Genomic DNA, 13,762 nt, shown 5'->3' on the forward strand with positions numbered 1-13,762 from the left:
TAAAGAACACAAGGAATGGTCATTAGACCAGTGGAAATCTGTGCTATGGTCTGATGAGTCCAAATTTGAGATCTTTGGTTCCAACCACCGTGTCTTTGTGCTACGCAGAAAAGGTGAACGGATGGACTCTACATGCCTGGTTCCCATCGTGAAGCATGGAGGAGGAGGTGTGATGGTGTGGAGGTGCTTTGCTGGTGACACTGTTGGGGATTTATTCAGAATTGAAGTCATACTGAACCAGCATGGCTACCACAGCATCTTGCAGCGGCATGCTATTCCATCCGGTTTGCGTTTAGTTGGACCATCATTTATTTTTCAACAGGACAATGACCCCAAACACACCTCCAGGCTGTGTAAGGGCTATTTGACCAAGGAGGAGAGTGATGGGGAGCTACGCCAGATGACCTGGCCTCCACAGTCACCAGACCTGAACCCAATCGAGATGGTTTGGGGTGAGCTGGACCGCAGAGTGAAGGCAAAAGGGCCAACAAGTGCTAAGCATCTCTGGGAACTCCTTCAAGATTATTGGAAGACCATTTCCGGTGACTACCTCTTGAAGCTCATCAAGAGAATGCCAAGAGTGTGCAAAGCAGTCATCAAAGCAAAAGGTGGCTACTTTGAAGAACCTAGAATATAAGACATATTTTCAGTTTTTTGTTAAGTATATAATTCCACATGTGTTAATTCATAGTTTTGATTCCTTCAGTGTGAATGTCCAATTTTCATAGTCATGAAAATACAGAAACATTTTTAAATGAGAAAGTGTGTCCAAACTTATGGTCTGTACTGTAATACTCAAAAGTCTTTTACAGAGGACCTTAGCTAAAATTTTAATGTCCACTGTCAGCAGCGAAATAGGTCTATAAGACTCCGGAAACTGAGGGTCCTTTCCTTTTTTAGGAATTAACGTAATTGTTGCCTCCTGCATAGAGGGTGGCAGAGAGCCTTCCACCAGGGAGAGGTTATAGACTTTCAAAAAATTAGGAAGTAATATATTAGTATAACACTTATAAATCTCAGTTGGGAGTCCATCCATTCCAGGGGACTTATCTCCTGGCATATCTGCCAAAGCCTTCTCCAGTTCCTCCAAAAGTAAAGGTCTGTCCAATAAACATCTATTCTATTCATTCAGGGATGGTAAATTAGACCCATCTAAAAATTCCCGAATATCATCTTTGGTAAATTCTAAAAAGTTCATTTTTTTCTCATTAAAGTACTCTCTGCACCCCATCTTGACTGGAAAAAAAAATGAAATGTAGAAATTTTTGAAAATTTATTAAAAAAGAAAAACTGAAATATCACATGGTCATAAATATTCAGACACTTTGCTCAGACACTCATATTTAAGTCACATGCTGTCCATTTCCTTGTGATCCTCCTTGAGATGGTTCTACTCCTTCATTGGAGTCCAGCTGTGTTTAATTAAACTGATAAGACTTGATTTGGAAAGGCACACACCTGTCTATATAAGACCTCACAGTGCATGTCAGACCAAATGAGAATCATGAGCTCAAAGGAACTGCCCAAGTAGCTCAGAGAAGGAAATTGGAGCAATGCATAGATCTGGCCAAGGTTACAAAATAATTTCTGCATTACTCAAGGTTCCGAAGAGCACAGTGGCCTCCATATCTCTTAAATGGAAGGAGTTTGGGACCACCAGAAGTCTTCCTAGATCTGGCCATCCAGCCAAACTGAGCAATCGTGGGAGAAGAGCCTTGATGAGAGAGGTAAAGAAGAACCCCAAGATCACTGTGGCTGAGCTCCAGAGATGCAGTAGGGAAATGGGAGAAAGTTCCACAAAGTCAACTATCATTGCAGCCCTCCACCAGTCAGGCCTTTATGGCACAGTGGCCTGACGGAAGCCTCTCCTCAGTGCAAGACATATGAAAGCCTACATAGAGTTTGCTCAAAAGCACATGAAGGACTCCCAGACTATGAGAAATAAGATTCTCTGGTCTGATGAGATAAAGATAGAAGTTTTTGGTGATAATTCTAAGCGGTATGTGTGGAGAAAACCAGGCACTGCTCCTCACCTGCCCAATACAATCCCAACAGTGAAACATGGCGGTGGCAGCATCATGCTATGGGGGTGTTTTTCAGCTGCAGGGACAGGACGATTGGTTGCAATTGAAGGAAACATGAATACGGCCAAGTACAGAGATATCCTGGATGAAAACCTCTTCCAGAGTGCTCTGGACCTCAGACTTGGCCGAAGGTTCACCTTCCAACAAAACAATGACCCTAAGCACACAGCTAAAATAACAAAGGAGTGGCTTCAGAACAACTCTGTGACCATTCTTGACGGACTCAGCCAGAGCCCTGACCTAAACCTAATTGAGCATCTCTGGAGAGTCCTGAAAATGGCTGTCCACCAACGTTCACCATCCAACCTGACGGAACTGGAGAGGATCTGCAAGGAAAAATGGCAGAGGATCCCCAAATCCAGGTGTGAAAAACTTGTTGCATCATTCCCAAGAAGACTCAAGCCGATACTAGCTCAAAAGGGTGCTTCTACTCAATACTGAGCAAAGGGTTTGAATACTTATGACCATGTGATATTTCAGTTTTTTTTAATTATTAAATTGGCAAAAATTTCTACATTTCTGTTTTTTTTTTTCAGTCAAGATGGGGTGCAGAGTGTACTTTAATGAGAAAAAAAAAAACTTTTTAGAATTTACCAAATGGCTGCAATGAAACAAAGAGTGAAAAATTTAAATTGGTCTGAATACTTTCCATACGCACTGTAAAGTAGATAAAGAACGAAAATCCTGTACTTTATAAAATAAAAGTAAAAGCAATAGAGTACTTGAGGTCTCATACAAACCTTTATTATCTGGTTATTTTTCACATAGTGCAGTGTGTTCGCTCTATTCCCTCCGGCGACCACTGGTGGGTAAGCAAGAATTTCAGCACCCCGGGTTCGACACTCAAAATCAAACTGTTAAGGAATAAAATATAGTGATAATAATACAATTAAAAAAAAGGAAAGCTAGCACGTCTTTAGTGAGACTCTTAGCTCAAGAGGCTGACATGTTTCACATGTTGAATATGGCAACTTACGTTTTGCAGTTGTCTTGATAACGCAGAGAATGAGAAGGAACATTTAATCCCTTAACGACCTTGGGTTTTTCCGTTTTTGCGTTTTCATTTTTTGCTCTCCTTCTTCCCAGAGCCATAGCCTTTTTATTTTTGGGTCAATATGGCCATGTGAGGGCTTTTTTTTTTGCAGGACAAGTTGTACTTTTAAACGCCATCACTGGTTTTACCATATCGTATACTGGAAAACGGGAAAAAAATTCCAAGTGCGGTGAAATTGCAAAAAAAATGCAATTCCACGGTTGTTTTTATTTTTTATTTTTTTACCACGCTCATTGAATGCTAAAACTGACCTGCCATTATCATTCTCCAGGTCATTCCGAATTCGTAGACACCAAACATGTATAGGTTCCTTTTTATTTAAGCGGTGAAAAAAATTCCAAAGTTTGATAAAAAAATGGCGCCATTTTCGGAGACCAGTAGCGTCTCCATTTTTCGGGATCTGGGGCCGGGTGAGGGCTTATTTTTTGCGTGTCGAGCTCATGTTTTTATTGATACTATTTTGGGGCAGATGTGATGTTTTGATCGCCCGTTATTGCATTTTATTTCATTGTTGAGACAACCAAAAAAAAGTAATTCTGGCATTTAGAATTTTTTTCTCGTTACTACGTTTACCGATCGGATTCTTTTTTTATATTGGTAGATCAGGTGATTCTGAATGTGGCAATACCAAATATGTCTATGTGTTTTTTTTATTATTATTATTTTATTTTGAATGGGGCGAAAGGGGGGTGATTTAAACTTTTATATTTTTTTTTAAAAAATGTTGTCCACTTTCTGCATGCTTCAATAGTCTCCATATGAGACTAGAAGCAGCAGTTATCTGATCGGCTCTGTTACACAGAGGCAATGAGCAGATCGCCTGTATGCAGCAGAAATGCTCACTTGCTATGAGGGCCGACCACTGGGTGGCGCTCATAGCAAGCGAGACATGACAACCACAGGGGTCTGCTGCAGACCCCGGGTTGTCATACACACGCATCGGTGACCCGCGATCACGTGAGGGGTCACCGATGGGCGGGGCTAATGCAGCTGTCAGAGATTGACAGCGGCATTTAACTGGTTAACAGCCGCGGGTGGATCGCGATTCCATCCGCGGCTGTTGCGGGCACATGTCAGCTGTAAGAATCAGCTGACATGTGCCCGGTTCAGTGCAGGCTCAGCGCTGGAGCCCATGCTGAACCGGGGGTGATGGCCTGGGGCATACTAATACGCACTAGGCCATTAAGGGGTTAAGGGTTGTTTCAGTAGGACCATTCCAGTCCATATGCGCTATTAGATCATGGTCACATTAAAGATGTAAGAAACCTACTTTAGCCTCCTCCTATTAGTCAGAGCAGAGAGCTGCTACAAAAAGCGGTCACCACTCCTGCATGACCATTACATATTTGTACATGGTAGCCTGTTCGAGAACCTGATCTTGTGCAGTAGCTGCCATATTTTTCGGACTATAAAACGCACTTTTTCCCCCAAATTTATGAGGAAAATGGGTGTGCATCTTATAGTCTGAATGTAGCTTCCTTTGCTCGCTGTGGGTAGGAGGGGCGGGGGAGCAGGAGGCAGGGTCATTGGCGGCGGTGTCCAGCAGAATGGCACCGCTGGCGGCACATGAGCAGATCGAGATCTCAGCTCGTCATTGAGCCGAGATCCCAATCTGAGCATGCGCTGCCCCTCGCGCCATTTTGCTGGAGACCACCGGGAAATGAATGTGCGCAAGCGCCGCCCACGGAAGGGGTGGCACTAGCACAAAATTTAAAAAAGGAGGCTCATACAAATTTGTATGAGCCTGCCTTTTTAAATTCCACTGCAGGGCCACCTGCAGCTATTAAAACTACAACTCCCATCATGCTTGGAAAAGTTGGTATGATGGGAGATGTAGTTTGGCAACAGCTGCAGAGCCGCGCAGGTTGTGCAAACCTGCTGTCCCCATACAAGAGTGTTGCACAACCTGTGGCCCTCCAGCAGTAGATCTCCCCCAAAACAGTGTCAGCAGAAATGTTATTAAATATTTAAAAAATATTTTTTATTTAAAATGTTTTCCCTTGTTTTCCTCCTCTAAAACCTAGGTGTGTCTTATGGTCCAGTGTGTCTTTTAGTCCAAAAAATGCGGTATTTCCAGGCGCTTAGCTTACTCCTCACATGCATAGGATGCTCGTGGTATGTACTTTACTTTTATTTCCTTTTTCTTCCATAATGTATCATGTTTCCTTATGTGCATAGTGAGCCCTTTATATGTATATATTCACTTAGATTTGGTTGTGTGGGTTGTCCTCGTACATAGTGATTATGTCTTTGATTGACCAATTTAATGTAATTGTATGGCATTTATTTGTGCCTTGGGTCTTTGTCCTGTATACTTTAAAAATGCTGGGTTATAAGCAGAAACATCATATTTTCGACATATATGACTATTAAAGAGAATCTGTCAGCGGGTTTTTTCTGTGTAATCTGAGAGCAGCACAATGTAGGGGCAGATACCCTCATTCCAGCGGTGTCACTTACTGGGCTGTTTGCTTCAATAAAATCAGTGTTTTATCAGCAGGAGATTCTCAGTAGAAGACTAGTTGTCTTGTGCCATGTAGTCCTCCTGCTTTGTATAAACCCGCCTCCACCACTGATTAGTAGCTTGCTGCCAATCAGTGATGTGGGCGGGGTTATACAGAGCTCAGCATTCTAAGCACTGCTAGATCTGCAGAAGATAAAACAGGGAATTTATCAAAATGTCATTAAGCAAACGAGTAAGTAATCACAGCAGAAATACAATATAGTAACAGTTTTTTATTTTAGGGCATAGTTCTCACCTTGGCATATATTAAAGCTTCATCCACAGGAGCCTTACTCCAATGCATAGTCTCTATGAAAGCCTAAAAGGTAAAAAAAAAGAATGTAACATAGCATACAACATGAAATGCACCGCAACTATTTTCACTAAATTAAAAAGTGGGCCAGTGAACAATAAACCTCAGATACCCCAGACACTAACTCATAAATCAAAAAGTTGTATGTAACCCGAAGTAGTACCAATAAAAAGTATACCACATTATGCAAAAACAAGACCTCATACCTCTATGTATACAGAAATATGAAAAGGTTCTTGGAATATGTCGACAAACAAATTTTATTTAAAAATTATTTTCTAGTCCAAAAGTAGAAAAAACAACATAATTTGGATATCACAGTAATTGCATTTAGCTGCAGAATGAAATTAAAATGTCAATACTGCAGATAACCTATATAAAAAAATAAAATAGAAAAAAAATCCCAATTTATTGCTGTTTTTTGTTCTTGCCTCCTACAAAAAATACATTTTATTGATCATTTTGCATCCCAAAGAGTGATGCAAAAAATCGCATGTAACACAAAATGGTACAATTGAAAACAACAGGTTGTCACACAAAAAATAAGTCCTCAGACAGATCGGCCGACGGAAAATTATAAAAATTATGGCTCTCAGAATATGGTGACACAAAAACAACTTAAACAGTTCATTACTTGGACAAAAGTGATAAAACGATATCATTTTTGCATCACCATAATTGTACTGACTTACAGAATAAAGTTAACACTTTATTTCTACAGCATGGCGAATGGTGTAAAATTTAAAATGTATAGAAAACAATGGCAGAATTGCAGATTTTTTTATATTCCTCCCTATAAAGAGTTAATAAATGTTCGTTAATAAGCTGGATGTTGCTTCGCAATAATGACACTAACAATTATAGTTCACCCTGAAAAAATTTAAAACTTAAGTCCCAAACGACTACGTCGCCAAAAAAAAAAAAAGAAATGATAGCTCCGGGAATATGACAATAAAAAAGTAAAAGAAAAAAAAGACGGTTTGTCCTAGCCATGAAAGCCAAACAACAAAAAATACAGAAAAACCTTCTTTCACACACTAGAGATGTTAAATATACCGTGTTCACACTCATTTACAAAATTCCGTACATGAGAAGAAATATGTCCTGCTTTTTTCATAAGATCAATTTCAGCTTGAGACTTAATTAAGCGAAGCCGCTGAGTGAGGCGTTGAGTAAACTTGATCCTATCCTTGAGCTTGGCGTTTGACTCTACAAGAGGTTGGATGAAGTTAGAGTGTAATGAATGGTGAGGCGGTCTCATGTAGTCGTACCATAGTGTTATCTTCTTATCTGAAACATGATCAAGCACAAAAAAGTCCAGTAAGATATAAATGCAACAGCTGTAATTACAGAAGTATTCCTATTAAAGGGAACCTGTCAGCAGCTCTTTAGACCCCAAAGTATCATCATCACAATTTGGGGTACCTGTAAAGTACTTCCATAGCTTTATATAAGTCCTTGTCTCGTAATCCATTGGTGAATTCTTGTGCAAATGAGCGTGCAAGTGCAGGGTCTGGCCCCTCTCTTCTCCCGTCACCCTCCTCCTGCCAGTGATTGACAGATCACTTTTCTCTGATGAAGTTGCGAGAGCCAGATTATTCATCTGCGTAAAGTGCTGCTCCCGGTATGATTGCACCTGCGCGAGATCTCAAACGGGGCAGTAGGTCATGGACACAAACATTTCATGCAGAAGCGGGTGTCCCCTGATCCCCCACAGAGGGATAACTCGACTCTTGCAACATCATCAGGATGTTACTGTGCATGCCCCGCTAATGACGGCACCTGCATGAGATGATCATCCAGGAAAGCAGGTCACAGACAAGAGTGACCTGTCAATCACTGGGAGGAGAAAGAGAGAGGCCAGAGAGCTGTCAGCGCAGGTTGAGCCCCTACGCTTGCAAGCTCATTTGCAGATGGACTATGAGACAACGGAAACACAGACTTTACTAAAAATTTTTACTTTGGGGTCTAAAAACCAGCTGACAGGTTCCCTTTAAGTTTTATTACTTTGAGTCGGTTTCTGAAACAATTTGCAAATTATAACACAAATATAATACAAAACTATGACTGTGTATAGAGTTGGAGATTTCAATTTCTGACACAAGCAGGACTGATTCTTGCTTTTGTGCTGCCTAAGGTGAAAATTAAAGTGTCAATAGTGACTACAGAATCTAAATAGTTAACAGAGGGTGGGGGCTCCCTCTTTAACCTCATCGGCACCCTGACATCTTGATTGTGTGGTCCTGATGTCTGTTTTGGCAGTTCATGGCCAAATAACGGCCTTAGAGTCTGCTGGCTATAACAGACTTTACAGAAGTTATCAAAATTTAGGTGGTAAAAATAAACTTTTTCATTCTTTTCATGCCACTTTCCATTACCTCCTGAAAAGAACCAGAAGGGTTAATGAACAACTTGAAAGAAATTTTAAATACGTTGAGGGGTGCAGTTTTTAAAATGGTATCACTTTTGGGTGGTTTCCAACATATAGGACCCCCAAAGTCACTTCAAAACTGAACAGGTTCCTATAAAAATAAGTTTTGTAAATTTCCTTGAAAAAATGAAAAATTACTGCTACATTTTTAAACCTAAAATGCTGACAAAATAAAAGAACACTTTACAAATGGTGCTGATGTAAAGCAGACATGAGGGAAAGGTTATTTATTAATGTTTTGTCTGGTATGACTACTGGGATTAAAGGGATAGTCATTCAAAGTTTGAAAATTGCAATTTTTAAAACATTTTTGTCAAATTTCTGATATTTTTATAAATAAATGCAAAACATATCAAACTAAATTTACCATTATTATAAAGTATCATGTGTCACAAAAAATAATCTCAAAATCAATGGGATATGTTGAAGCATTCCAGAGTTATTACTACATAAAGTGACACTGGTCAGATTTCAAAAAAATTGGTCCGGTCACTAAGGGGTTAAGGGTGGTCACTAAGTGACCTAATGATCACCACAACCCTGCCTGATGTCAGACGGCACCCAAGATACAGAAAGCCGACAGGGATTACGGAGTCAGTGGCACGCATGCATGCAAGATACAAGAGGAGATGAAGCTGTGAAGTTCCCCTTGTATCTTGCGGCCTTGCACGCATGCGTGCCACTGACTCCGTGGTCCCTGCCGGCTTTCCGTATCTCGAGTGCCATTTGACTTCAGGTCACATGACTCCCATGTGCCCTGTCGTCGGCCGTCATGTGACGCGGACGCCGACTGGCACTGCGGTCTCCATGGCTGCGCTATGCGTCACTTCCGGTCCATGGTGCCGGCGCCTTTTTATACCCCTGCACTCTTCACTTTCCCGTGCCCCCTGACTAAGCGAAACCGAAACGTGTGTCGGGGCAGTCGCGCCACGTGTGCAGTCTCTATTCTACATGCGCCCTTATACCTGCCTCCCCACGGATCCCCTGGTATGTATACACAGGGTTATGGTGACCATTAGGTCACTAAGTGACCACACTTAAGACTGTGTGTGACATATTCCTATATTGGAGGCAGATATGAATTAGATTTTTTCTATCATAGCCATTTAGGCATGTCTACAGGGTTGCATTGTTAATATACTGTCGGGCATGTTTGTATATTGATCTACAATATTAATATTGATTACAATCTATTATTTATTTATTTATACCCATTGCCTGGTGGATTTATGTAAATATATATATATATATATATATATATATATATATATATATATATACATACATACACACACAATTATATTTTGGATGCTACGTGGTGTGACCTTTACGGTTCTTAACCATCTGCATTTTATTCCCCCTGCTAAGATTATTTAAAGATATCACAAGTAAACACAAAATGCAGTTTTTAAATTAAGGTCTTTATTATTAAGGGAAAAAGAAATCCAAACCTCCAGAGCCTTGTATGAAAAAGTGATTGCCCCCCCCCTTAAAACATAAATTAAGTGGTTTATCACATCTTTGGGAAGCTGAGTTCAATTTCCCTAGCCACACACAAGCCTGATTACTGCCACATCTGTTCTTAATCAATAAATCACTTAAATAGGACCTGTCTGACAAAGTAAAGTAGACCAAAAGATCCATAAAAGCTAGACATCATTCTGCGATCCAAAGAAATTCAGGAACAAATGAGAAACAAAGTAAATGAGATCTATCAGTCTTGAAAAGGTTGTAAAGCCATTTCTAAAGCTTTGGGACTCCAGCAAATCACAGTGAGAGCCATTATCCACAAATGGCGAAAACATGGAACAGTGGTGAACATTCCAATGAGTGGCCGCCAGACCAAAATAACCCAAAAAGGTCACACAAGACCCCAGAAAAAGGAGATTTTTGTGTACTCACCGTAAAATCTCTTTCTCTTAGCCTCTAATTGGGGGACACAGGACCATGGGTTATGCTGCTGTCCACTAGGAGGCGACACTATGCTTAATCTGAAAAAGATTAACATTGGCTCCTCCCATGCAGTATACACCCCTGGACGGCGTCAGCCATCTTCAGTTTTGTGCAAAAGCAGTGGGAGAAAAGTAACATAGATATCATAGTCATACCTATAAAAAGGCAACTATAGATAAATAATATAGTTATGCCTATAAAAAAGGTAACTATATAAGAACTCAAAGGAAAACCAATATGAGAACTCAACTTTAACGGCCCTGAAGGGCAACAGGGTGGGTGCTGTGTCCCCCAATTAGAGGCTAAGAGAAAGAGATTTTACGGTGAGTACACAAAAATCTCCTTTACTCTGTCGCCTCATTGGGGGACACAGGACCATGGGACGTCCCAAAGCAGTCCCTGGGTGGGAAGCAATGGACGAATATCATGTGGGCGGTTCCCTAGGATTGGGATACCGCCGCTTGTAGCACGCGTCTGCCCAGGCTCGCGTCTGCTGAGGACTGGGTATGAACGCTGTAGTGCTTGGTAAATGTGTGTAGGCTGGTCCAGGTGGCTGCCTTACACACTTGTTGTGCCAAGGCCTTGTGGCGAGTGGCCCAGGAGGCCCCTACCGTACGTGTAGAATGGGCCTTAATACCTGCTGGAAGGGGAGAATTTTTGAGGCGGTAAGCCTCTTGTATGGTGGACTTAAACCACCTGGCAAGGGTAGCCTTAGAGGCTGGAAGACCCTTGCGACCACCTTCCAAAAGGAGGAAAAGAGAGTCCGATTTTCTGAAGGGCGCAGTCCTAGACACATAGATACGCAGTGCCCTAACGAGGTCAAGCATATGCAAAGCCTTTTTCACTCTATGAACCGGAGCCGGACAGAGGGATGGTAAGGAAATCTCTTTGTTGAGATGGAAGCCTGAGACAACCTTTGGGAGAAAGGATGGAAACGTACGAAGGACTACCTTATCCTGGAGAAAATTTAGGAACGGTTGTCTGCGGGAGAGTGTCGTGAGCTCAGACACTCTTCGTAGTGACGTGATCGCCACAGGGAATAACCACCTTCTAAGATAGAAGACGGAGTGGAGTTTCCTTAAGTGGTTCAAAGGGTGCTTCCTGTAGTATTGTGAGCACCAGGTTAAGGTCCCACGTTTCTAGTGGTCGATTGTAGGGTGGAATCAAACATGAAACCCCCTGAAGAAAAAGCTCTGACTTGCGGTCTGTGTGCAATGCTTTTCTGAAAAAGTACAGACCGAGCTGATACTTGGCTTTTAGGGGAGGCCAGAGATAGTTTGGCTTCCAGGCCCGATTGAAAAAAAAAAGCCGAGTACCCTAGGAAAGGAATAGGGTAGTGGGGCTTGGTTACAAGATTCGCACCAGGTAAAGAAGGCTTTCCAGGTACGGTAATAAATCTTGGCAGAGTTTGGTTTTCTAGCTCTGAACGTGGTTGTAATGACGTTTGGCGAAAAACCTGCTTGTGTTAACACCCAGGTTTCAATGGCCGCGCCGTCAAACTGAGAGCTTCAAAGTTCTGATGGTAGAACGGACCTTGTGACAGAAGATCCGGGCGGTCGGGAAGACGCCAGGGAGCGTCTGCAATGAGCTGTACTATGTCGGCGTACCATGTACACCTGGGTCAGTCCGGAGCGATTAGGATGGTTGGAACTCCTTCCTGTTTGATCTTTCTCACCACTCTGGAAATCAGAGGGAGAGGCGGAAAAAAATACAGAAGTTGGAACTTGGCCCAATCCTGAACCAGGGCGTCCGCCGTCAGAGTTCGTTGACCGTGTGATCTAGCCATGAAGTTGGCGACTTTGGCATTGAGGTGAGATGCCATTAGGTCCACATCCGGAGTGCCCCAACGATGGCAGATCTGCTGGAGGACTTCGGGGTGGAGAGCCCATTCTCCCGAGTGTATTTCTTGTCGGCTGAGGAAGTCTGCTTCCCAGTTGTCTACACCCGGAATGTGGACTGCAGAGATAACAGAGTCCGTTGTCTCTGCCCAGTGGATAATGTGTGTCACTTCTCACATTGCTTGAGCGCTGCGGGTCCCCCCTTGGTGACTGACGTATGCCACGGCCATGGCATTGTCCGACTGGACTCTGATGTGGGAAGCTGCCAGTAAGTGCTGGAATGCTCTCAGCGCCAGGAGGATGGCCCGAATTTCCAGAATGTTGGTGGGCAAGGTTGCTTCCGCTGGAAACCATTTGCCCTGTGCTCTGTGGTGTAGCTATACTGCACCACAACCCGTCAGGCTTGCGTCGGTGGTCAGGATCTTCCATTGACCTGGGAAAAGGATTTTCTTTTTGTCAGAGGACCGGTTGAACCACCAATGAAGGGACTTTTCGGCTGATGACTTCCGTTGTAATCTCCTGTCGAGGGAAGAAGGATTCCTGTCGCAAGACCTGAGAATGTCTAATTGGAGAGGTCTGAGGTGAAGCTGAGCAAATGGAACTGCTTCTATTGACGCCACCATCCTGCCAAGGACTCTCATGGCGAATCGGAGAGATCGGGAGGATTGAATAGCATTCCTGGAATGTCAATGATTGGGTTGGTGTTGGTGACGGCTTTGCAAGTTGACTAACCAACCTAGGCGGTTCAGAGTGACGATCGTGATTGAGACGCTGATCTCGCAGTCCCTGAAGGTGGGAGCCTTGACGAGGAGATCGTCTAGGTATGGGATGACTACTATATCTCTGGAGTGTAAGACCTGCATGGTGGTTGCCATTACTTTGGTGAACACTCTGGGAGCTGTGGCGAGCCCGAATGGGAGAGCCACGAACTGGTAGTGGTTCTGATTGATTGCGAACCTGAGGAATGTCTTGATGGGCAGGTGCAATTGTATGTGATTGCGAACCTCTTGATGAGCAGGTGCAATTGTATGTGTAAGTACGCATCCTGAATGTCTAGGGATGCGAGATATTCTCCTTTTTCCATGTATGCTATGATAGAGCGAGGCGATTCCATTCGAAAATGACGTACTCTTACATATTTGTGGATGTTTGAGATCTAGAACGGGCCTTGCTCCGCCTCCTTTCTTGGGGACTACAAAAAGATTGGAGTAGGACCCGTGAAAGCGCTCAGCTGTTGGGACAGGCATTATGACTTGCGCTTGAAGTAGTGAGAAGACCTTCTGGTGAGAAGCCTGGGCTTTTTCTAGCGGCTTTGGGGGCACAGAAATGATGAATCTGTTTGGAGGGGATTCTATTTTGTATCCTGAAGATACTAGCTCCCTGACCCGCCTGTCTTTTGTAACAGGCAGCCAGACTTGGCAAAATAGCGAAAGTCGGCCGCCTACTGGTGGGGACTCCTTTAGAGACCGTGAGCGTTTGATTGGCCTGTTTTTGACCGCCATGTCTTGTCCGACTTTTGGGTCGACCTGGAGACTTGCTTGCGGGTGAAGCGGCTGTTAGTCTGTGCTGGACGAGAGACGGACCAG

General features: G+C 42.9%; 1 protein-coding gene across 4 annotated transcripts in view; it reads right to left on the reverse strand.

The window, feature by feature from the left end:
* Positions 1-13,762, reverse strand: part of XPNPEP3 (X-prolyl aminopeptidase 3) — an 88,722-nt gene that overhangs the window by 40,993 nt on the left and 33,967 nt on the right. For all 4 annotated transcript variants that reach the window (XM_073644158.1, XM_073644160.1, XM_073644161.1 and 1 more), the window contains 3 exons: positions 7,042-7,244; positions 5,898-5,960; positions 2,825-2,938 (listed from right to left, as the gene is read on the reverse strand). In XM_073644158.1, the coding sequence (XP_073500259.1) occupies positions 2,825-2,938; positions 5,898-5,960; positions 7,042-7,244 (380 nt within the window). The remainder of the gene's footprint in view (positions 1-2,824; positions 2,939-5,897; positions 5,961-7,041; positions 7,245-13,762) is intronic.

This window comes from Phyllobates terribilis, unplaced genomic scaffold (genome assembly GCF_046119375.1).
Source record: "Phyllobates terribilis strain yellow unplaced genomic scaffold, ASM4611937v1 Scaffold_8__6_contigs__length_399053987, whole genome shotgun sequence".
Taxonomy (NCBI): Eukaryota; Metazoa; Chordata; class Amphibia; order Anura; family Dendrobatidae; genus Phyllobates; species Phyllobates terribilis.